This window comes from Camelus ferus, chromosome 5 (genome assembly GCF_009834535.1).
Source record: "Camelus ferus isolate YT-003-E chromosome 5, BCGSAC_Cfer_1.0, whole genome shotgun sequence".
In the NCBI taxonomy this organism is placed as follows: domain Eukaryota; kingdom Metazoa; phylum Chordata; class Mammalia; order Artiodactyla; family Camelidae; genus Camelus; species Camelus ferus.
In genome coordinates, this window is record NC_045700.1 from 81,417,771 (window position 1) to 81,442,189 (window position 24,419).

At 57.6% G+C, this 24,419-nt stretch overlaps 2 protein-coding genes across 6 annotated transcripts; one reads left to right on the top strand and one right to left on the bottom strand.

Moving 5' to 3' along the window:
* Positions 1-33: 33 nt before the first annotated feature.
* On the bottom strand, positions 34-19,535 carry OBSL1 (obscurin like cytoskeletal adaptor 1). Of its 4 annotated transcripts, XM_032480331.1 has the most exons (21): positions 18,214-19,535; positions 16,400-16,669; positions 16,064-16,315; positions 15,596-15,898; positions 15,120-15,416; positions 13,756-14,028; positions 12,326-12,598; positions 11,373-11,645; positions 8,315-8,587; positions 7,276-7,551; positions 6,915-7,202; positions 6,460-6,735; positions 5,582-5,851; positions 5,160-5,432; positions 3,902-4,168; positions 2,927-3,039; positions 2,241-2,397; positions 1,919-2,080; positions 1,487-1,591; positions 898-1,167; positions 34-166 (listed from the first exon to the last, which is right to left on the bottom strand). In XM_032480331.1, exons 1-21 carry the CDS (start codon positions 19,223-19,225, stop codon positions 159-161), a joined length of 5,691 nt encoding a protein of 1,896 aa, XP_032336222.1. In that variant the 5' UTR covers positions 19,226-19,535; the 3' UTR covers positions 34-158. The 4 variants fall into 4 exon arrangements, 3 of the variants coding, with proteins under 3 accessions (XP_032336222.1, XP_032336223.1, XP_032336224.1); XM_032480332.1 differs by lacking the exon at positions 6,460-6,735 and having other exon boundaries at positions 18,214-19,364; XR_004320101.1 differs by lacking the exons at positions 34-166; positions 898-1,167; positions 1,487-1,591; positions 1,919-2,080; positions 2,241-2,397 and having other exon boundaries at positions 2,944-3,039; positions 3,599-4,168; positions 18,214-19,364.
* Positions 19,536-20,089: 554 nt separating this feature from the next.
* Positions 20,090-22,874, top strand: INHA (inhibin subunit alpha). Of its 2 annotated transcripts, none has more exons than XM_006186880.3 (2): positions 20,090-20,546; positions 21,881-22,874. In XM_006186880.3, the coding sequence occupies exons 1-2, from the start codon at positions 20,285-20,287 to the stop codon at positions 22,711-22,713; spliced, it is 1,095 nt and encodes a 364-aa protein (XP_006186942.1). In that variant the 5' UTR covers positions 20,090-20,284; the 3' UTR covers positions 22,714-22,874. The 2 variants fall into 2 exon arrangements, with proteins under 2 accessions (XP_006186942.1, XP_014416516.1); XM_014561030.2 differs by having other exon boundaries at positions 20,153-20,377.
* The last annotated feature ends 1,545 nt before the right edge of the window (positions 22,875-24,419 follow it).

Here is a 24,419-nt window from a genome sequence, read left to right on the forward strand (position 1 = left end):
CTGCCCTCCCATGTCACACAGAGAGCCAGGAAAGGGGCTGTACCACTTTTATTGTCTCCCAACACCTCTGGTTCCCCTCCCTCCCCACCGCTTCCAGGGGTAAGGGCACATGCCTTCCAAGCTGTCCGAGGGCACCTGCCTGGCCTCTTTGGGTCCTCCTAGCTACCTGCAGAGGAATGAGAGCAAGTGGGGCTGGGGAGAGAGTGGGTACCACCTTCCTCTCTCCTGGCAGAGCCTGGGCTCCTACACAGGAAGAACTGGGCCCTCACCCTCTGCTCCACCCTTTCTGGACTCCTGTCAGGGCTGTCTGTGGGGGCAGGAAAGGGCAGGTGGCCAGTTAGAGGTGGGGCAAGGCGAAGCATCTGAAGGGAATGCAGGAATTCAGGTGGAGGGTAGGGCATCCCTTATGTGGACAAGGAAAGAAATGGGACCAGCTCAGGAGCCCTCTGCCCAGGCTGATGTGGAGCTCACTGAGATGGGCTGAGAAGCCAGCTGGGCAGAGAGCAGGAGGGGTGAGGGACAGGTGAGGGGCACAGACCAGGGTAGGTGGGAAGGAGAGGGACTTGAGTACAAATGGGTCATTCAGGAGAGACAAACGTGGTCTAGAGGCAGGAGGAAATGAGGAGAAGCTCAGAGAGGAAGGAGTGTAGAAAGGTGGGAGTAGCTGCCCTAAATCTAGTGTTTCCCGTTGAGAACACAGGACTCCCTCCTCTCCTCAGCCCTGGCTGTGATGTCCCGCCTGCCTCCTCACTCCCCATCTCCAACACATCTCAGAACCATCTTGCCATCCCAAGTTCAGGAAAACCTGCAGGAGGTGTGTCTCAGCCCACGGGTTCCTAGGCGACCGCTGGCCAGCTGACCTGCCTCTCTGACCTCTGCTCAATCGGATTTACTTACCCTCTACCAGCAGCCGTGTGTGGGCGCTGTCCTGGCCAGCCTGGCAGCAGTAGGTGCCCTGGTCCTCAGGTCGCACGTCATGGATGACCAGGCTGTGGGTGGGGCCATGGCTGCGCAGCTCGTACTTGTCTCCCGCGCACAGCTCGACTCCCTCCCTCAACCAGCACACTTGACCCCCCGAGCGGGACACAGTCACCTCCAGCACCGCCCGGCGCCCAACCAGAACCGTCTTCTCAAGAGGGGGGCGGCGGCACATCTGGAGAGGCAGTGCTGGGGATGGAGGACGAGGGCTTAAGTTAATAAGGACACGCAGGGCCCCCAGGAGGAGAGAAGCATCTTCCCTCCCTCTGCAGCATCCACTCCTGGTCTTAGATCTCTATGCCACCAGTCAGTTCCTCTCTACCCTCAAACTCAAAGTCTCCTCCTCCCCATCTCCTCCCCAGGAAACGCACTGCCCTCTGTGACCCGCTCCAGGAGAGCCCCGCGAGGAAGGAGGCGGGGAAGCAGGGTTCACCGGACCAGCTGTCAGCCTGCCAGTCCCAAGGCGAGACAGTGCCCACTTCAGGCCGTCCTCATCCCAGTTTCTTACCCTCAACCTCCAGCTGAGCCACGGACTGGGCTGGTCCCGCCTGGAAGCGGACCTCTCCAGCGTCCTCCGCGCGCAGGTCGCTCAGCACCAGGATATGTTTCTTCCCTGGGGGTGAGGGGGGCCGCTAGAGAGGCCGGAGCCGCCTCTGGAGAGGGGTCGGGGATGAGAGTGGGGCCGCAGTAGGTCCCCGGGTCGGTTCAGTGGCGGTAAATGTGAGCGGGGCTGGGCGGAATTGGGATGCCGAGGGGAAAGAGGGGCGGTCCAGGACCGAGGGCTCAAACTGGGGGCCTGGGAAGGACCAGGAGACTGCTCCTTGGGCTGTGGGGCGGGGCCTACTCGAGCTGGAGGTGGGACTTATCCTAGTAGGGCGGGGTCTGTCTGAGCCGGGGGCGGAGCAGTGAGAGGCCAGAGTGGGTAGAAAGTCGGCCAGACCTTCTTGTCGTACGCGGACGCGGACTCCGGGTCTAAGCGGGCGGCCTCCGAGCTCCCAGCTCCCGGTGGTCTCGACCTCCGACACGGTGCACTCGAATGTGGCTCCGTCGCCTTCCCGCGCTCGCACCGACTGGAGCTCGGAGAGCACCGGCACCTTGCGCTCTGGGGCGGAGTCAGGGGCGTGAGGAGGGAGTGGCGGTACCGGACCACGCCCACATCTCGTCCTCGCTTTAGAAGCACCCAAGAGAGTCTCGGAAGCAAGTCTGGTCCGCGGGCCCAGCACCCATGGCAGTGCCCGGCCTGGGCAGCACCCCGTACCCACCGTGCACCACCAGGTGGACAGGCCCGCCGCGTGCCATCCCCACCGCGCAGCTGTAGGTCCCAGCGTCTGAGGAGCCGCAGCGCCGCAGCTGGAGAAGGCGGCGTGTGCCAAGGGACTGGATCCTGAGCCGAGGGCTGGGAGTGAGCGGGCGCCCGTCCTAAGGGCGGGAGTCGCACAGTGTCGGTGTGAACTCGGTTGGGCATCGGCAGCCGCAGCCCCAGTAGGCGGCGGCGCCCTCTGTTGATGCCAAGCGGTTTCAAGGCAGGTTTACGCTATGGGGTAGGGCCATCCCGCGCCTTCGGGACCGGGACCGCGGCAGGAATCTCATGGGAAGGTGGCACCCTTTGGGAACCTTAGGTGTAAGAAGGGGGGTCACAGGAGCGGGAAGCCTAGAGTCATTTACCGATCATACTAGCCATGAGCGTGGATTCTGGAATCAGGAATCCTGGATTAAAATATGGGCTCTATGTCTGCCCCTGGGCAATGCTTCACCCCACTGAGCATCAGTCTCCTTATAGATAATAAGACCTACCTCATAGGGTTGCTGGATGGGTTAGAGGATTAAATGCAAATAAATTTTAGCACAGTGCCAGGCATATCACTCACTGAGTTTTAGTTATTTCTGTTGGGGCCTTGTTATTGCTGTTATGAAACTGAAATGGGCTGGGCTGGGACTGAGCTCTGACCTTCTCCCAGGTGATGTCAGCCAAGGCCTGGGAAAGCTCACACTCGAACGTAGCTGTGTCACCCTCAGTCACTTCTAGGTCCTGTGGTCCCTGAACAATGGTCACTGGGGCTTCTGGGAGCAGGAGAAGTAGGATACACTTAAGCACAAGGGGTCACTAGTGGGCATATTTAGACAAGGTGATTAACAGAGGGCACCAGTGAGTGAGGGGCATGCTGGGATAAGTGGTCCAAAGGGGATGCTGGTCAGTGGGGGGACACAGCAGGAACAGAGCAGTCAGTGTGACAGGAATGACCAGATAGGGGTCACATTTAAGGGGATCAGTGGGGGACATACTGAGGGTACAGGGGAATGGGGGAAACTGGAGTAGAGATGTCAGTGGAGTTACCCATAGGCAGGCATGGTTAGTGGGGGCCACACTAGCTGGAATGGACAGGAAAAACTGGCCAGTGGGGACAACATGGGCTTAGAGGAACAATGGTGGGACCCTAGAGCAGATGTGGTCATTGGGAAACACACTGGGGCTGAAAGCAAAACCGGGGGACCCTGAAGCAGAGTTGCTGGTGTGGAGTCACCCTCCTGCATGGTCAGTGGATCACTGGGACTTGGGTAGTCACAAGGGCACACTCAGGCAGGCAGAGGGGGCTGCAGCAGGCATGATCAGTGAGCTCACCTTCACAGTGGTTGGCAGGGCCACGGTCAGGCAGGCAGGCAACAGGGACCACCCTAGCACAGGCATCTTACAGCGGCACAGCCAGTGGTCCACAGGGACTGGAGGCTCAGTGGAGCCACACTCAGGCAGGGCAGTCACTGGTGCCACACGTGGCCAAAGGGTCAAGGGAGTCACACTCTGGCAGGGAGGTCAACAAGGGCCACACTGGGACAGGCAAGGTGAGTGGGAGACACACAGGTAGTGGTGTCAGTATGGTCACACCCAGAGCAGTTAGCAGACAGGCGATGGTTCCAGAGGCCGCACCTCTCACAGTGAGTCTGGTTGCACAGCGCAGGGCATCCGCAGTGAAGGAGATGCAGCCTGAGTCTGCCAGGCCCAGGTCACTGAGTACCAGGTGGTGAGTGTGGCCCTCTGCATGAATTTGGCACTTGGACCCTGGCTGCAGCTGGACTCCACCTCGGGCCCACTCCCCAGTCACACCCTCCTGGGACAGCTCCAGCTGGAAGGTGGCACTGCCCCCCTCGATGACGGTCACATCCTCCAGAGGCCGCAGTACCCTAAGCTGCCTTGCTGGTGGGGGGAAATGAGGAAAGAGGGAGGATGAGGGCTCCAAATCTGGCCAGGGGTTTGGGGGACTTGCACACCCCTTGGCTCTGCCTGCACCACCCTAACACCCAATCTAGTAAGGTTCTATCGAACAAAGTACAGGACCAGGGTGCAGAAAGAAGGGAGCAGAGCTGGCCTTACTTGGGTGAGAGAGGAGCTTAGTGGGGTTGGAGGAGGGGACACATAAAGGGGGTGATGTGTAGTTAGGGGGTGAAGAGGTTGGGTGAGGGGTGCTGTGACACTGGAAGGAGCACAGAATTTGGAGTCAGACCATCTGGACTTGATCCTAGCTCTGTCACACAGTTTGTGTGCTGTGTGACCTTTGGCAAATGGCTTGACCTTTCTGGGCCTTAGTTTCTCCAACTGTACAAGGCTAATAGCATTGAGACACAGGTTTATTGTGATTAAATAAATGAAATAAAATTAGATGAGAATATATATCACCACCAACAACCATTTACCAAGCTCTGTGTGGCTATTTCTCAAATGTTCCCAAAGACCCTTAAAATAGGCATCCACTCCATTTTTAGGAAGATTTGGCTCAGAGAGGTTAAGTAATTTGTATGAAGTCACACAGTTCATAGAGGGCTCAGGGGTAGGGGTGCTATCTGCTTCCTGCTTGTCAGATGGGCCCATGCATCCTGGGGCAGGTAACTGAAAAGATAAACCCAGCACATCTTTCTGGAGTATAACATTTACGTTTATAGCAAAGCCAACTTGGACATATGAAATGGAATGCGAAATCCACATGGACTTCTAAGGTAAATAGAAAATATTAGAAAAAGAAAAGTTTCGCTTTGGGCAGGCTGCTTCAGGTCACACTCCTGGGGGTCGGCCAGGGCTGACTTGCCTTGCGGCAAGGGGCACTTTGGTGGGGGTCTGAAGGGCCCTGGGCCAGCCAGGAGAGGCTGTGCCATGGGGTGGGCGATGCGTTAGGAGAGGACAGGGCACTCACGCCTTACACTGAGCCTGGCCAGGGTGCGATCGTGGTGGCTCTCACAGCCGTAGGTGCCCTGGTCAGCCAGCACAACGCCGTGGATGAAGAGGCGGTAGATATGGCCGTCCTGGGCCATGGACAGGCGGGAGTCAGGGGGTAGGGGTGCTCCACCCCGAATCCAGCGCACAGCCCCCGCTGCACCCACTCGGCCTGTCTCCACTTCAAGGCACACATCTTGGCCTTCCTCTGCCCGCACATCCTGCAGCCGCCGCAGAAACAGCAGCTCCGTTTCTGGGGAGAAAGGGAGAGGGGGCCATGGAGCCTGGTAGGGCCTGGAGGCTGACCCCCTGCTCCCTCTCAGGGATCTTTCCCCCTGCTAGGGCTGGGGCCTGGAGAATAGGTTCCGGGCCAAGACTACTTTCTCTCCATTAGGATCAAACCTCGAACATGGAGCCGGGCACTTGTGGCTGTGCCCCCTGCTCGGGCAGTCACGGTCCCCGCATCCTCGAGCTGGCAGCCTCGCACGGTCAACGTGCGGTTTGACCCATTCTGGGCCATCTCCAGCTGGGGCCCTGGAGTGACAATGGCCCCATTGCGCAGCCAGGTGACCTCGGCATCTGGTGGGGAGACTTCACACCGGAATGTGGCATCGTCACCCTCATGGACAGTTAGCGGTGTAAGCGCCGAGACCAGCTTCACCACCGGTGGTTCTGGGGGGCAAGGTCAGGCAGTGAGGTGGGCTGGGTCTTTCCCCTTCCCTCCTCCTCATCCCCTCCTCCGGATACGGGTCCTCATCTCCCAGTTCCCGAACAGAACTTTCCTGTGTCAGCCATGGGGTGTCTCAAAGGACAAGATGTCAACTCCCTTCCACTCCTAGCCAACTCCTCTCAATGCGGGCCTGGCACCTACCTCTATGACTCCCTAATAATAACATCATTCACTATGGTCCCTATTTATCTTATTTAAATGTCGCAACAGCCCTATAGGACAAGCACTACCCCCACTTTGGAGCTGGGGCCCAGAGAGTTTGAGCAACTCGCCAGTGTTACACAGCTATTGGGAAGCTGAATTCAGATTGGAACCTAGGGGAGGGACGGTTGACTCTAGAGCCCTGCTTTTAAGCACTGGGCTGTGCCTCCTCCTATCTGAGGGTTCCTGGAAAAGGGATCCCTGACACCTCATCCAAGAAATAGCTGTGCATGCACTGGTTGGAGCCAGAGGCAGTGAGGTGGGGGTGGGGGTGAGGGGGCCCAGAACGGTGTGGGTGTGTGGTCCTTAGGGGGCCAGGGCCCAAAGGGTGTGAGGGGTGCACTGTTACCTTCCACGCTGACGAGGAAGATGCGGCTGTCCTGGGGCGTGTCGCACAGGTACTCCCCAGCGTCCCTGCTCCGTGCCCCCCGCACCCGCAGCACCTGCCTTGCCCCGTCCTGTTCCAGCTGCACCCGCCCCTGGCTTGCCAGGCGCTCCCCGTCCTTGTACCAGCGCACAGGGCCCCCCGGCCCAGAGAGGTGCACCACCAGCTCTAGGTCCCCACCTGGGGCGCTGCGAACCCTCATCTGGGCCGCCTCGGGGGCCACCACCCGCACGGGGGGCTCTGTGGAGTCAGAGCTGGGGGTCACTGGGGTGAAGGGCTAGGAGGAGGGCAGTGGGAGGTAAGATGGGGAAAGGGACTGAGAGCAGTGGGGCAAGGGCTGGGCAAGGGGTACTAGAGAAAGGGGAGACTCGTGGGTTTAGGGGCACAACTCTCAGGCAGCCAGCCCAGGCTATACTCACCAGCCACTTGGACGTTGAAGCTGAGGCTGGGGGCCCCCGGGGCTGCCCCGGATTGGCAGGTGTAGAGGCCTGCATGGACCAGGTCTGCAGCCCGGATGCAGAGAATCCGGCGGGGGCCCTCAGCGCGGAGCTCCAGGCCCTCACCCTCCTGCACTGGCCTCCCATTGTGGCTCCAGAAGACAAGGGCTCCGGCCCGGGACAGTTCACAGCTCAGCACCACTGGCTCCCCGGGGGCCACGCAAAGTGGGCTGGGGGCTGCCTCTGGGGCAAGGAACTGCACTGGGGGCTCTAGACAGAGAGAGGAGATGTCAGCTGGGGCCTGCCTCTGCCTCCCCTACCCAGGCTGGCCAGGAACACCCACCAGCCAGGCTGACATTGAAGGTGACGGCATCGTCACGAGTCTCGCACACATACTCCCCAGCATCCTCCGGCTGAGCGTGGGGCAGGGTCAGGGTGCGAGCTGGCCCCTCGGCACCCAGCTGCAGGGCCTCCGATGCTTCCACCTCCAGCCCATCCTTGTACCAGCGCACCTGGGACCCAGCAGGGGCCACCTCACAGCGCAGCTCCACACGCCCTGGAGCCCCAAACTGCAGGTCCAGGGAATGGGCGGCTGGATGCACGATCCTCTCTGGTGGAGCTGGTGGGTGGACAGAGAGGGGAAGGTGAGTGGGCTCAGCCAGTAGGCCTCCACCTGCCTCACCACTAGATTCTCAGCCCTCTCCATTTGCAGTACAGCTCTTGGGAATGGTGCCACCTACAATCCATGGGCACTTACTGTGTGCTGGGTGCCATGCTAAGCACACTGCAGCTCTTTTCCCAGCTCCTCCTGACACTCCCTATTTTTGGCTTCACCTTATAGATGAGGACCTGAAGCTTCTTTACAGGGAACTGACTTGCCCAAGGTCACATGGACAGAGGGAGGTAGACCCATACTAACAGTCAGATCTATCTGACCTGAGTGCGTGGCCTCCCCTACCCCGCCCCCACTTCCTACCCTACTTCCCTGTTTTGCCTCTGATGCACTGATCACAACCTGAAAAACCATCTATTTTACATATTTGTTCTGTCTCGCTCTAGCGAGAATGCAAGCTTCGTGAAGACAGGTTTCTCTCATTGGTTCATTACTGTATGCCTCAGCATCCAGAATGGAGCTGAGCACGTATTTGCTGAGTAAATGAATTAGTGCTCCTGATTGCTGGGCTGTCCCCACCAGACCTCTGGTCACTGTTCTGACCTGATCTGGGCAAGCCAGGCCTCTCAGACAGCTGAGAACGAGAAGGCTGGGGGGCGAGAGAAAGCGTGTGCAGCAGGCAGGGCCCTGAACGTGCAGGAAGCGGGAGGGCTGGGTCCCTCAGCCTCCCGCCTCTCTGCCTGCCCAGGACGTCCCAGAGACCGCCCACCTGTGACGGTGACAGTGAAAAAGGCCGAGTCGTCTCCAGCGTCGCACACGAACTCGCCCCCGTCCTCCGGCTGGGCGGCGGGCAGCACCAGGCGGCGGCGGGGCCCATCACTCTCCAGCACCAGGGCCTCGCTCTCCTCCACCTCCAGCCCATCCTTGTACCAGCGCACGGGGGCGTCCTCCCGTGACAGCTCACACATCAGCACCACACTCTCCAAGCTCACAGCGACCAAGGTGACCTCGTCCCGGGGGTATAAGATGCGCACGGGGGGTTCTGCAGAGCAGGGACAACCACAGGCTGTCACAAACTCACTGGAGCCATCTGGCAGCATGAAGTCCCTGTTGCCCACAATCACAAGAGTAATAAAGATAATAATAAAAAGGAATAAGAGGTCCCCAATCTGTTCTCTGAAATCCCTGGGGCCAGAGGTGTCAACGAATCCAGAATGCTTCTGATTCCTGAAATGGTACACTTATCATATATTACATAACCCCCTCAGCCCCCACAGTGCTACCTCCATAATCAGTCACATTAACATTTCTGTGGTGTAACATATAGATATATTCACTCTAAGCAGGGTAATTAAAAAGTAGAAATAGTTTCACAGAGTTAAGCTCAGGTTTCACTGAATTGACTTTTAACACCTAACTTACAAAAAGCCTTTTGATTTTGAGCTTTTGTTAAAAAAAAATCAGAATTGTAGATAAGGGATGGTGGATCTGTAATAGCAAGTACTTACATACTGCTTCCTAAAGCTCCAGGAACTGTCATAAGCATTTAACACCCTCATAGCAATCCTAGGACGTACATATTGATTTATCCTTATTTTTCTGATGAGGGGACTGAGGCACAGAGTGGTTGAGCAACTTTCTTAAGGTCATACCTCATACCTAGTTGAGGGCAGGAGGAAGAACTACCATCTGTTAAAGGGAACAAACTCTGGAAGCAGTGGTAGGGATTCCAAATCAAAGTTTGCAGGAAACTCAGTAATGAGTTTTGCACATGACTAAGTTCCCTGGGGATGTTAAACATTGGTTCCAGGAGTTCATCTCCAATTGCTCTGAAGTGGTCAGTCTTTCACAGAAAGGAGCCATGGCAATATTGGAGGTGACCAGAGCACTGAGCCTGGGCCTGCCCATGCTTCCATGCACCTGGGAGGTCTCCCAAAATCAAGTCTCCAGGCCCCTTTAGTGCTCCTTTAGCATTTGGCCACCTTGTGGCTGGACTGGGGAACTGCTAGCTTTTTGGTCTAGGTCTCTGCAGAGGTGCGCATGGGCAGATGTGGCCACCCGTGAACATTCAGCCCTTGCCTCCGCCTCCCTAACTGGACTTGTTCCAAGAGTCTAGAAAATGTAGGCTGGTTCTCTGGGGCCTTGCGGGATGACGGGTGGTGATGGAGGCAGTGGAATGAGCACAGGGTGCAGCAATGGGGCTGGGGTGTCTGCAGAGCTGTGGGACCTCAGTTTGGCATCAGGCTTGATTCTCCTGGTCCACAGCCAAGGTGGTGTGTTGTGTGAGCTTCCCCATGGAGAATCCGGTGTTTTGTGGGGAGGACAAGTGTGGACTGGAATGTGTGTGGCCACAGCCATTATGTCTGGCCAGGGCTTGGGGCCGGAGAGGTTGAAGGGAGTCACTGCAGGACAGAACATGTGCAGAAAGGCCTCTTTGGCTTTGTGGCTTGTGCGCACCAGGCTGCACTAACTGGGGTGCATGGAGTCGGGGGGCCCTAAGTAGCTCAGCCTAGGCTGAGGCACTATTCCTAGGGCAGGGCAGGGGAGAGGCAACCAGATGGTACCAGCAGTAGGATGGTCTCTCAAGTGCAGCCAGTGGGGTTCTTTTGTGCCATCTAGTATTGTTTTGGTCCTACACCCCCTGCCCCCATCACATACACACTGGGTTGGCGCTGTGAGCTGCAGCCCCAAAGTTTCCGGCACTGAACCAACATCACTTCCACAGCTGTCCTGTGCTTTCCTGCTTTGAACATTCTCTCCCCACCTTTAGCCCAAACCCCGACCCCCACTTAGCTAACACAGCCCCTGCTTCAAATATCTGTTTTGAAGGCACTTCCTGCCTGCCAACCAGGTTAGCAGCCCCCAGCCTTGGGCTCCCACTGCACGCTATCGCAATACTCGGCCACCCACACTCTACAGTTCTCTAACATGTCCGGCTTTCCTGCCAGGCTGTGCATTTCAGGGGGGAGGCAAGCATGTGTGTCTAAGTGCTGCTGAGTGTTCAGAGTCCAGCCCAGGGCTGGCTCCTGTGGGTGGCATGGCAACTTTCCCCGAGGCTCTCCCTGAACCTTCTGCTCTGCTCTCTTGAGCCCTCACCCCTCACAGCACTTGTCACGAGGTGTCACTGTACATTTATTTGTGTGTTTATTGGTTAAACACAGGGGTCGCAAACTCAGATGCCCACGGGGGCCAGGTAAGGTAAGGTCAGTGGCTGAAGTGGTCTGTGGGGAGGCAGAAACGGCGGGGAGGGTGGGACAGAAGAATGTGGGCCCCATCTTATGGGGTCAGCTACTACTCAGCGCCAGCTGTCCGTCGCCATGGGGGGAAGCGGGACCAGAGCCGCCGGGTCTTCGGCTTTTTCAAGAGGACGCATAACTCCGGGTTGTTATTTGAACTGTCCTGACTTTGGTAAGACTCTGCAGGCCAAACAAAACACATCTGTGGGCTGTATGGGACCCTAGGGACTGCCCGTTTGCGACCCCTGGTTAACAGTTGCCTCCCCAACTAGACTGGCAGCTTTCTGACAACAGGGACCGTGTCTGCATTACACACCAGTGACCTACAGCAACTGTCCCAGGGCCTGGCACATAGGAATTGCTCAGTAAATGAGCTGGTGGAGCACAGCTATTCCCGGCCTTGGGTGCCAGAGAGGAGCTTGCTTACTCGAACAAGGACCCTGGGCTCTTTCAGGCAGGGACCCCCAGTACATGCACCCACAGTCCCACCTTTCTCCTCCACAATATGCTAGCTAAGGACTCTGTGGCCAACTCCCCCAGGGGCTCAGGACCGTCCTCTGGTAACCCTGGGCAGCTGGGGTGGACCCACACCTGTGACAGTGACGGTGAAAGACGCGGACTCATCGTCGATTTCACACAAGTACTCGCCGGAGTCCTCCAGCTGGACGGCAGGCAGCACCAGCCGGCGGATAGTGTCTTCCTTCTGCAGGAGCAGTGCCGGACTCTCCACCACCTCTTCGCCGTCCTTGGTCCAGCGCACCTCAGCCCAGGGCCGGCACAGCTCGCAGGTCAGCACCACACGCTCCAGGCGCACGGCTGCCACGTATACCTTGCCACTGGGGTACACGATCCACGAGGAGACATCTACAGGACAGGGACAGCCATGGCTGGATGTCAGCTGGGGCTGAGGTGCCTGGCTGCCCTGCCTGATCCATGCCTGTTCCCGGCTCCTGGAAAGTGGGCTGTGTGGTGAAGAAGAAGGCTCTCCCTCGGACCGTGACTCACAGTTGCTCGGACAGTCACCCACAGGTGGAGGCATGACCACAGTCACCAAAGCACATCAGAGGCACAGCAGCACAGTGGGGACTGTGGTGTCAGCCTCAGCTGTAGAAACACTACGTTCTCTGGGTTGGGGCAGGGACAGGATGAAGGGTAAGATTAGGGAGAGGAGGGTTGGGTGCCCAGACGGAGCGGGGGTCTCCTGCTGGCCTCAGACCTTCTGACCCCCTAGTGCCTGGGCCCACCCCCATTAGACCCTGCCCTGTGGTAGTGTTGCCAGCTCTGAAGTTCCCTCTTGGCAGGGGCCTTCAGGAGAATGGAGAAGGCAGGGCTTCCCTGTCACTTGTGCAGCTGAGACAGGTGTGCTTGTGACCACACGCTTCCAGCTGGTAACTGAACTTCAGGGTGCAGACCATGGGTAGAGGAGAAAGGGGGTGGGGTGTGTGACCAACTTGGGGGAGGGAACCATGGTCCAGGAATGTGACGACTGCCCAGGTGGGGTTAGGGGACACCTTCCATGTCCCACAGCCCACCTAGAGCCCCACCTGTGATGGTGACGGTGAAGCTGGCCCGCTCATCCCCGGCGACACACTGGAACTCGCCCCCGTCCGGAGGCTGGGCGGCAGGCAGCACCAGGCGGTGATGGGGCCCTTCATTCTCCAGCACCACAAAGTCGCTCTCCTCCACCTCCTCCCCGTCCTTGTACCAGTGCACAGGGGCGTCCTCCCGGTCCACCTCACAGGTCAGCATGACGCATTCCGAAGTTATGGCATGCACAAACACATGCTCACGGGGGTCCAGGATGTGCACTGGGGGGTCTGGAGGGCAGCAGAGATGGGGTCACACAGACACCCACTCATGGGAGACATGAGTCTGTACTGGTCACTTGGCTAGGAGAGTCTCCTCCCAGGAGGACATTGGGAGGGAGGCCAGCTGTGCTGGGGGCTCTGGGGCGATGACGTGGAACACTGAGGGCGTGGCAGGTGAGGCATGACAGGAGATCATGTGGCACCTGAGTGCTGTGAGTCTCCAGAGGATCAGAGGGGACTGGGTGGGGACACAGAGGGTCTTTGTCTAGGCAGAGAGGAGGTCACTATCGCAGGACACATCAGGGTGGTGCTTGCTGCTGTTTTCACGAGGAAGCCCCTGCTGCGTGGCCCCAGGATGGGCAGGAGGTGGTAATGACTTAGTGGTGCCACCATGGGGTAGTGCTCCCTAAAGGTAGTGAGTTCCTCATCCCTGGGTGCATTCAGGCAGGGGCCAGAGGACCTCCTGGCAATGGGGCTGAAACAGGATTTGCGCTCAAAGTGAGAAGATTGATTGAGCTGGATCACTGGTTCCTGAGCTGTCCTCCCAGAGTGGATCCCCAGTCTCTGTCCTGGATATTCTGGCTCTGGAGGCCACAGGAGCCTGGGGCTATGCACTTATGACAGGTTTCCAGGGTGGTTCTGAAGCAGCCAGAATGTAGGCTGACTTCTGAGAGCCTTTGGACTACTGCACCTAAAGCTTCCCTTTGACCCTGGCCTCCTGGGGCGGTGGGATAAGCACTCCTGGGTGTGAACCCAGCTAGGGTGTTTGCTGGCTGTGTGATAATGGGCAGGATGCATAACCTCTCTGAGCTTCAGTTTCTTCATCTGTGAATGGAGGTACTGGTCCTCATATAGTTGTGGAGATTAAATGAAAGTGAAGTACTCAGCACAAGACTTGGCCAGCAGGTGCCAAACAAATGTTAGCTCCTGCATCTTCTTCCCTTACCTGCACTGAGTTCCCCCCACACTCCCCCAGCAGCGGGTATGCGGGGGCCAAATGTACTAGAGGGTGGTGCACAGGCAGCGGGATCTCAAAACATGTGACCCCTGGCCCACTAGGCCCTCCCAGGAAGGGACCCCCAGGCAGGCAGACCAGGGGGCAGGGCTCACACAGCCCTCAGGGTCAGCCTCAGCTGGAATGAGCCCAGATTGCTGTGGTCCCTGACCTCGAACGGTGACACTGAAGAAGGCTGAGACCCCTTCCGTTCTGCACTCAAATTCGCCACTGTCCTGGACGCCGGCCTCAGGCAGGATCAGGCGGTGTTTGCGCCCGTCCATCTTCACCACCAGCGACTCACTCTCCTCCACCTTCTGCCCGTCCTTGTACCAGCTCGCTGGGAAGTCCACCCGGGAGAGCTCACAGGTCAGCACCACCCTCTCCGAGGTCGTGAAGGTCAACGACAGCTTGTCCTGGGGACTCAGGATGTGCACTGGGCTCTCTGCACGGTGAGAAGCACAGTCACAGGCGGCATCCTAGTCTAACCCCAGTAAGCACCCCTCTCCGGTGCATGTGCCCAATGTAGGGAGGGTGAGCACATCAGGTCAGATGATGGCTGTTGACACATTCGTTGGAGTTTTAAAAAATGGTTTTGGGCTCACACACCAACTCTTAGTGTGCATAAGAATTCCTAGAGAGCCTGCTAAAAATGTCCCTCCCTGCAAGGGCCAAGGAATCTGCATCGTCAACCAGCCCCCAACAGATGACTCCAATGTTGGTGAACCCAGGTTGCATTTTAAGAACACTGCTCTGGCTATTGCTTACTTTGCCCTCCTCTTGGGATGCTGCAGCTAACTGCCTCAAGGCCTCATGCCTAGGCACCAAGGAATTCCTTATCTGGCCTTACAAACTCCAGCAACAGTGCAATGGCAAATGTTACCATGGTCCCTGAATTTTCAGATTCCTACCAAGAACTGTCCTCCTTAGGGAAGCCTCATTCCCTCTCCTCCCCTGTCTCTCCAGGTGGCAGAGTGTGATTCTGGAGACAGACTGCCTGGGTTCATAATCCAGCAGCACCACTCATTAGTTCTGTGACTTTGGGCAAGTCACTGAACCTCTCTGGGCCTCAGTTTGCCCATCTGTAAACTGGGGTGACAAAAGAACCCATCACATAGGGATGTTAAGAGGATTGTGTTAATCAATGTATGTAAAGTGATTAGGGTTGGGCCCGGCACCCAGAAAGTTGCTCTGAGAGTGTTAGCAATTACATGACAGGGCAGGAAGCAGTCAGGCACTAGGGGGCCAGGGGCCGTTTGTCTGAGATGACAAACATGACAGAATTCTGCAAACTACAAAGTACTCTGGAGAATTTGGATATGATGCTGACAAAAGATAATAAGGGGGTCCCTTATCTGCTGTGCATGGGTTGAAATCAGACTTCTGGATCACTAAGCCCTCTATCTGAGCTCACCACAGATGCTCCTTACTCTCCTGGCCCAGATGTGAGAAGCAAGACAGCATCTGCCTCATTTTCCCAACAGGAATTCTGTGTCTTGAGCCTATCTGCCCACCTTGGTCCCCACCAGCACGAACCTTGGATGGTGAGGGCGGCCGAGTCCTGCACACCTGGGCAGTTGAAGCCAACCAGTGCCCCGCTGTCCTCGTGCTTGACAGCTTGCAGGATGAGTCTGTGCTGCAGGCCCTTCTGCTCTATATGGTACCGCAGGGCCCCAGGCCCCACCTGGCCCTCTGGCTCATTACTCTTGAGCTCTGCCCCATTAAGGAACCAGGTGCCCTGAATGATGGTGGAGAGATCGAGGGAGAAGACAGCATCTTCCCCATCATATACCTGCACGTCCTCCAGACCTGCCACCAGGCGAGCTGTGGGCACTGAGATGGGGACAAAGCACAGCCATGAGAACCAGGGGGTGGGGCGGGGCAAAGGGCAGAGATTGGCAGGTAGAAGGCATATTACAGGACAGGGACCGAGGGCTGGGGAAGGGAGGAAGGTGGTGGGGAGGGTGCTACTTGGAGTACCACCGCTGGCCAGCCAGGAAGGACCAACTCACCTAGGTGAGCAGATCCATGGAACACAACGTGGGGACTGCGGCCGTGTTCACTGACCGTGCAGACGCGGAAGCGGTAGTCACCCTCGGAGGGCACACAGTCTCCAGGCACCTCCACGGCCCCAGCCTTCTCAATGCTGAAGCACTGGATCCAGTCTTCCGAGCCCACCTCCTGCCGCTCCAGCCGGTAGATGAAGGGCGTCTCGGGGGCTGGCTCGGGAGGCTTCCAGGTCAGCAGGACTGTGTTCTTGTGGCCCTTGAACATCTCTGCCAACACTGGGGGTCCCGGGGGATTGTGCTTGACGCCTAAGACAGAGGCAGGGTTTGCATCCTAGCCCTGCTCCAGCCTCCCACAGCCCTCGGACCTTAAGTCCACTTTGCCAACCCAGTTTCTGGGCATCTGGCCACCCTCCTGCCCTGATTCTCCTGTCCAGCCCTTGAGAAGTCTGCTAGGGGCTTTCATGCCCTCACATTTGACTCTGAGCAGAGTGGTGGTACGGGAGTTGCCCAAGCTAAAGGTGACCTCGCCAGCATCTTCTCTGGTGACCCCTGGAAGGACCAGGGCATGCATGTGGCCGGAGCTGCTCTGGCAGGTGGCCGGCAGGTCCTCCCCATCTCGGCTCCAGTGCCCTTCAATCCCAGCCTCGCGTGTCTCCACCAGCAGCACTGCGTTCTCTCCCTCAAAAACGTCGAGCTTCCGGGGTAGCCGCTTCAGGATGGGCCCTGAGATACGGACGGTAGTCCATCAGCCCAGGGTCTGGGCATCTACCGGCCTCGGTCTCGGCCTCCTCCCACCGGCCAGCTGACCTTTGACCGTCACGTTGGCCACGGTGCGCACGCGGCCTCGCATCTCGCACAGGTAGACGCCATCGTCGTCTGCCTTCAGCCTGTGGATGATGAGGCGCCGGACCGTGCCCTCCTCAATCTGCTCGTACTTGCGGCAGGGCAGCAGCCGCTGGTCCTCGCGGAACCAGGCCGTGGGAATGCGGGAGTTGGGGACTTTACACTCCAGCACCGCGATCCCATGCTCCCGGCCCTCCACGTCCTGCAGGGGCCTCGTGAAGCGGAGGCGGGGCTCTGTGGAGAAGGGAGAGACCAGAGAGGGCTCTGGAGAGGGCCGGCCCAGGAGACTCTCCTCCCATCATCAACTGCCTAAACCCACTTCGCTCAGGCCGTTTGCTCTTCTCCCAGAGCCAGCAGGCATTGTGGAATCAGAGAAAGCACAGGGAGAGAAGTCAGATGGCCCAAATTCTCATCTGACCCTGACACTTACAAGCCCTCACATCACCTTGACCAAAGCCATTTTCATGACCCTGGGCCTAAAGGGATGGAAGGGCTTGGACCACATTCATGATTTTCAAACTGTTCTCTGGGGCCCCTCACAGGTAGCCCACAAAATTCTATTAGGGTTTGAGCTGAATTTCATTTTGAAAGTACTTTAACCATTTTCAAAACTGCATTTTACAAAAAGAAAGCCTGACAATGGAAAGGGCCAGTGGGTTCACTTGGGCTGCTGGGGAAGCACACCTGTCTTGTCCAGCACCTCTGGGAAGCTCTGCCTTCCCGCTGGGCTTTTCTGTCTCAGGAGGATAGAGTTTAGCCCTGCCTGGCCAGTTTGTGCACATCAAACTGTACCCAGGAGGCCACCACCACAGCGCAGGTGCCACATGCTTGACTGCGTGCCAGGCAGGAATCAGGAGATTTGCCAACATTTTTTCCTCTGAGGGAAAAAGTTAGGTGATAACTATGGAAGGTACAATGTTGTGAGTTGTGATAAACTCCTATTTTGGGGAACTTTCACTTCCAGTGTGAGTTTGGGGTGTTCCTCCCCCCTCACCCATGAATTTCTATTTATGAGCAAAGTAAGCATTTATCAGATACGGTTGGGGACTCAACTTGGAAACAAATTTCCTCTCCTTCACCTTCCTCTTCTTGTAAACCTGGAGAGCAGTCTAATGAAAGGATAGTAAAAATTGTGGGGCATTTTTTTTCTCTCTCCCTCAAGTTGACCTTTGGTGTGAATCAGGAATTTCTCAGTGTGAGGCCTGCAATGAGGCCTTCCCCAGGAGGCTCACAAACTAGACTTGGTTATGAATGCAGCCTCCACCTAAAATGTGTGTAAATAAAATAGACCTCTTGTTTTCACTGATTGACTTTATAAGTTGTAAATAAGACTTGGAATTTTACATCCATAAAATGATCCTTTTATCTGTCTTATATATTGGGGCCCTAGATGGGATTTCCATTGGCGGGGGGGGGGGGGGGCGGGGCAGGTGGTAAACAAAGAAGTTGAAAACCACTGGAGTACGAGAGTTCTGGGCCCCTCTTGATCTGTACATCAATCATTCATTAAAGCCCTTTATCAAAGGGTGGTTTTACACCATCTGCCTCAGAATCATTTGGGGAGTTTGCCAAGAATTTCCCAGAGTAGGTACCCTGTAGACCTACTAAATCCGAATCCCTGGGGAGTCTGGGAGGTGGGTGGGAAATGGCATTTCAATATTCAGCCTCCCTTACCCCCACCATCTTCTGGGCATTGAGTGGGGCTGGAGTTAGGAGGGCCTAGGAGGGCGCTGGAGGCCCCTCTCCAGAGCCCCGGCCGCCCGGGGGCGCCGCGGTACCTTTGACGTGCAGCTGCACCGCACTGAGCGTCTGGCCCGCGGAGTTGCGTGCCGCGCACACGTAGAGCCCGCGGTCCTTGGCCTGGCAGTAAAGCACCTTGAGCACGAAGCCGCCGTCGCGATCGCGGTACATGAGGCGGCGGCGGTCGGGGAGAAGCGGGCGGCCCTCCCAGTGCCATTCGATCTCGGGCTCGGGCTTGCCCATCACGTAGCAGCGGAACTTGGCGTGCTTGCCCTCATTCACCCAGAAGGTCTTGGGCGCGCACTTGAGCGGCTCCACCACGGGCCTGGGGGCCTCGTCGGGGTCCTCGGGCGGGCTCTCGGGGGGCTGGTGCACCTGCAGCAGCGCGCCGGCCCGCGCGTGGCCGTGCGCGTTGCAGGCGTGGCACACGTAGACGCCCGAGTCTGGCAGCCGAACCGCCAGGATGCGCAGCGCCAGGCTCGCGCCCGGGTGGCCCTCGGCGCGGCCCGGCTCGAGCGCAAAGTGGCTGCTGTCCCACACTTCGTCCAGCGCCATCCCATCCTTCTCCCAGTACAGCGTGGGTGCAGGGAGGCCCCCAACCTGGCACTCCAGCACCACCTCCGCCCCCCGTAGCACCCACTGGGACCGAGGCCCCGTCAGGAACACCGGGGTTCCCTCCCCGGCCCCAGGCGGCGGCAGCGGGCGCTCAGCAGGCTGGGGCTCGGGCTCGGGGGCCGGAGGCTCCAGCACGGTGACGGCAGCCGCCGCGTAGGCCTCTCCGGCCGCGTTGCGGGCGCGGCACACATAGACCCCCGCGTCGGTGGGCAGCGCGTCGCTCAGCAGCAGGCCGTGCTCGGCGCCGTCCGCCGGGAAGCTCAGGCGCTCGGAGGCCGCCAGCGGCTGCCCGCCCTTCTCCCACACGACAATGGGCGGCGGCTCCCCGAGCACCACGCACTTGAGCTCGGCCTCGCCGCCACTTACCACCCGCACGGGCCGCGGGAAGCGCAGGAAGCACGGGGGGCTCCCCTGATCCCCCGAGCCTGCCTTCATCGCGGCGGCGCGGGCGAAGGCCCGGAGCAGCGGCGGGAGGCCAGGAGGCGGGGCGCGTCTTGGGACCGGGTGCTGGGACCCGCGGGGCTCTCCCCTGGCCGCCCGCTCCCGGCTCGCCTCCTTACCCTCGGCCCGCAGCTGCGACTCTGAGGCGGCGGTAATTCCCGGGCCCGGGGCCCGGAGCCTAGAGGGCAGTCCTTCCTGTTTGCCTGCACAGAGAGGGGCCCCGCAGCCTCCCCTGCCTGCGGCCTGGCTTCCTGCTCCGGAGAGCCAGTCTTCCCAGCCCCCTCCCACAGCCAGGGCCTCTTTCCCCTCCTCCCTCCCACCTCCAGCCGCCAGGTCCCCAACCGCCCGCCAGGCTTGGGCCTGAGTGGCAGAGGCGCCTGCAGCTGCCAATCCCCAAAATATTCTCTGATGACACAGCTGGAGGACAAGAGCCCAGACTGGCTCCCCAGTCTAAGTATAGAGCAGGCGGGACCACCTGCCCCCAACCCCTAGCCCCAGTTCTAGCCCCCTCTCCAGCCATTCCCCTCCATGACTGGCCCAGCAGCTGCTTGGCTGAAAGGGGCCCCAGAAGGTCTGAGGGGTTGCCGCATTCTCTCTGACAAGTAACACTTTTAGGAGCTGGCAGACCCCAGCCTCCAGGCTCCTGTCCCACCTGGTGTCACCTCTGTGCTGGGTGCTGGGTTGTGACTCTGTGTGCGTGTGTGTGTGTGTGTGTGTGTGTGTGTGTGTGTGTAGGGGAAAGGGGTTGTATGTGTGGGTCAGGTCACTTGGGGTGAAAACCCTCGCTAGCCCTCTCCCCCACATTCCTGGCGGGAGTGGGAGATAAGGCTCAGGGCCACAGACATCTGCGTCAGAGATAGAAGGTCTCAATGCCATGGGCAGGGGCAACTTGGACTGCAGGGCGTGGGAAGGACTGGGGAAGACTGGGGTGAGAAGGGTAGAAGAGGGCAGGTGATGGGATGGGGAGGGGAGAGTGGGGAGGCCCAGGGCAGACCCTGACAGAAGGGAAACAGGGCAGAGTGTGGTTTCACCGCTGGCAGGGCCAGGCAAGCTATGTGGCCTCAGCTGCTCCTCTTACTGCTGGCCCAACGGGGTGGGCATGGCTGCCAAGGGCCAGAGCTGGACAGGGAAATTGTCCTGGCCAAGGTGAGGGCCCTGTTCCTCGATGCCTTGGGACCCCCAGCGGTGACTGGGGAAGGTGGGGATTCTGGAGTCAGGCGTCTGCCCCGAAGACACGCTGTGGGGGGCTTCAAGCGCAGGGGCTCTGAGCCCGAGGAGGAGGATGTCTCCCAGGCCATCCTTTTCCCGGCTACAGGTAATGGGGTGGGGAACTGGCATCTCGACTTTGAGAAACAGTGTGGTATAGCTTGGGCTTGGGAACCAGGCAGATCTGGGTTTGAATCCCAGACCTGTCACTTAACTGGCTTTGCAGCAATGGGCCAGTTACTAAACCTCCCTGAGCCTCTGTCTCCTCATCTGTAAAATGGACATAATGCCTGCCTCTCAGAATTAAGTGAGATGGTGTATCTAGAGTGTATGGCTCATAGGAGGCATTTGGGAGATAGTGGTCTGGGGGCCCAAGGGTCTCTAGGGACAGAGGTATCTGGGCATGGGCCCTTTCCTGCCACCTTTCCTCCTGTCTTTGCTTTTACTTCCTGCTCCAAACATTGTTTCTTTAGCCCAAAGTAGTTGAGACTTGGGAAGATATCAGGGATGCAGGAGAAAGATTAGTTGGGAAACTTCAAAACTAGTCTATCTTGAGTTCCCTTCTCACCTCCCCATGTTCCATTGACTTAATGAGTAAAGCCCTCCTCTGGCTGGACTTTCTTGTAATCTGGCCCCCTTTTCTCTCAGAAAGGATCCCTCGCCTCCCTGTGCTTTGTCCCTATGCAGTATAGTGAGTAAAAGTGTGGCTTTGGGATCAGGCAGAATCCCAGCCTGGCCACTTAATAGTTAAATGGCACTTCATCTTTCTAACCCTCAGTTTTCTTATCTGCAAAATGGATCATCTTTGGTGAGGTTTATAATGAGATAATCCACGTAATGGTACAGCCCTAATTGCTCAACTTGTACTGGTTCATGATTGTGTGGTGCCATCTATGTAACTGTAAGGGTAAGGATGCCACCTGCACTTTCTTAGAACACACACTCCTTTTTTTCTGAGCTACATCCTTTCTCCTCCTTTTCCTCTTTCTTGGTGTTAACCTGTCTTTTTAAAGTGTAATTATTTTAAGGAATTTCTCACGCAATTTTTCTGGCATCTAAAAAGCTATAAAGAGTAATATTAACAAATGCCTGTGTATACACCATTCAGGGTACCATTTCACAGTATCAGATGAACAGAAATTAAATCTAACTAACAATTCTAGGTGTTGGTGAAGGAAGAGAGTGCAAGGCCTCTTACACATCACTGATGGGAATATTAATTGGCAAAGCCACTTCAGAGAGAAGTTGGCAATGTCTGGTATTTTTAAAGTCCTTTAATGAAGAAGTAACAAAAGGGGAGCCTCTGTCAATTCTCCCTAGATGGGAGGAGTCTCAGTAGAGTGGCAGGCTCGTGGAGGGCAGCTGTATTCTTCCTGCTGAGGAGGAGGGGTCCTGGGTTCTGCCAGTCAGGGCTGTCCTCTGCCTTCCCTCTACCTCCTGCAGGTGCCAGCTGTGGGGATGAGCCAGCTGCTGGAAAGCTGGCCCAGGAGGCCCAGGAGGGCCTCTTCACATATGTATTCCGGCCATCTCAGCACACACGCAACCGCCAGGTGACTTCAGCCCAGCTGTGGTTCCACACGGGACTGGACAGGCAGGAGACAGCAGCCGCCAATAGCTCTGGGCCCCTGCTGGGTCTGCTGGCACTGTCATCTGGGGGCCCTGTGGCTGTGCCCATGTCGCTGGGCCAGGCACCCTCTCGCTGGGCTGTGCTGCACCTGGCCGCCTCTGCCTTCCCTCTGCTGACCCACCCTGTCCTGGTGCTACTGCTTCATTGTCCTCTCTGTTCCTGCTCGGCCCGGCCTGAGGCCACCCCCTTCCTGGTGGCACACACACGGGCCAGGCCACCCAGTGGAGGGGAGAGAGCCCGACGCTCCACTTCCCCTCTGCCTTGGCCTTGGTCTCCTGCCGCGCTGCGCCTGCTACAGAGGCCTCCAGAGGAACCTGCCGCCCTTGCCGACTGCCACAGAGCGGCCCTCAACATCTCCTTCCAGGAGCTGGGCTGGGACCGGTGGATCGTGCACCCTCCCAGTTTCATCTTCCACTATTGTCACGGGGGCTGTGGGCTGCCCACCCTGCCAGACCTGCCCCTGCCAGTCCCCGGGACTCCCCCTACCCCTGTCCAGCCCCTCTCTTTGGTCCCAGGAGCCCAGCCCTGTTGTGCTGCTCTCCCGGGGACCATGAGGCCCCTACGTGTCCGCACCACCTCAGATGGAGGTTACTCTTTCAAATATGAGACGGTGCCCAACCTTCTCACACAGCACTGTGCTTGCATCTAAGGGAGTCCAGAAGGTGGCCAAGCCCCCACAATCACCAGCCTGGAAGAAGGGCAGAGTTCAGAAAATAGATGGTTCCCACCTCCCCTCTCCTTCTGCCTGGAGGCTCCCCTCCTCACCCCATCCCACAGGTGACATGACAATAAACAACATGGTGCATACAACTTGGTGTGCATCCTCAGGCTTCTCTTATATGGTGCGTGTGTGGGAGATCTGGGCCCTGGGGAACATGGGGTAGTGGGATCTCAGGTCACTCAGCCTCACTTGACCTTGGAAATCTGGGGTTCACGAGCTGTAATTGGATGTGTATCTGCTGGGAAGCTACAACGGTTGGGGATGACGAAAATGTGCTCGAAGCTCCGGGCTGCCTCTCTGGAGACTGAATTGGCTGTCATACAAGCCAGACCTGATATGTCAATTGGGTTGCCTGTCCTGCCGCACCTCACAGTACCTACATCTAAGTGGCCATAACCCCCTCCCCTGCCACAATCTGCCCTAGCTGATGGACACCTAGCTCGAGGTCAGGTGATTCGTACACTGGCCAGAGATCATGGCTTTGGGGGTCCCACTGAGACAGATGTTCAGAGCTGGTCAGGAATTTGAGTGGGGAGTAAGGGAAAGATGTATGAGTTGTCAGCCTCTGAAAGTCGACAAAGGGAGAGAGACAAAAGAATAAAGATGTGAGGATTTCAATTTGCTGAGGATCCTGGGACACCTTCAAATCTCTCATTAGCTCTTGATGTAGATTCCAAGAGGCCAGGCTGTACTGGGATTCGGGTTCTTGAAATCTTTGGCTTTCTCAATGTGCCATGTGTAACCCCTTAACTCAGTCCTTAATGTCAGAGGGTGGAAAGGCAGAACCTACTGTCAGAAAAACATTTGATCTTGTGTGAACTTATGCCCGCACTGAGAATCCACAGCAGGATGCAAAGAGTCCTTTTCTTCCAGTCCCGCCTTGATTGGGCCCCAGCTTCCCTGGCCTTCCTGTCTGCTTTCTTCACTCTCCTCCTTCTCCCCTTGGTTTTATTATCCTCCTACCCTGCCCCACGGTCCTGGCTTTCAGCCAGTAAGTTTCATCCAGGCTCCTTTTAAGAAGTGTGTGTGTGTGTGTGTGTGTGTGTGTGTGTGTGTGTGTGTGTAGAGGGGGAGGGTTGGGATGTTCAGGTCCCTCAGACTGAAACTCTAAGCACTTTCTGATACTGAAGTGTGTATTTATGCTAACGCAAGACTCCCTTCAATTAACCCAGATGGATGGGGCATGAGGCGGGCTGGTAAGTGCCTGGCCTAGGAAGGTGGTGTGGAGGGGAGAGAACCCACCCTGTCACCCTTAGGCTAACACCTTCTCCCTGTGTGAGCTGAGCTGAATGAGCTATTGTTCCTCACAGCACCAGAGCCCCCAGAGCAGCCCATTCCACGCTCCGGTGCTCCCCCAGTCTCTGCTGATGCTGAATTCCCCAGGAGGCTGCCACTGTTCTGGAGGGGGGAATATGCTTGTTCATGGGCTTAAGTCTCTCCCAGCACCTTCACCTTAGACCCAGCATTACAACCAGTCTGCTCAGGCCCCTGGGCTCCCAACTCAGGTGGGGGACTGGGGAGAGGGCTGGTTGGGAATGAGAGATTATCCCCAAGCCCGTCTGAGCACCACTGTCTCCCTGTCTGGCTTCCTTCACCAGATCCCCCCTGCCTTGAGCGAGGCCTATCCCCAAGAT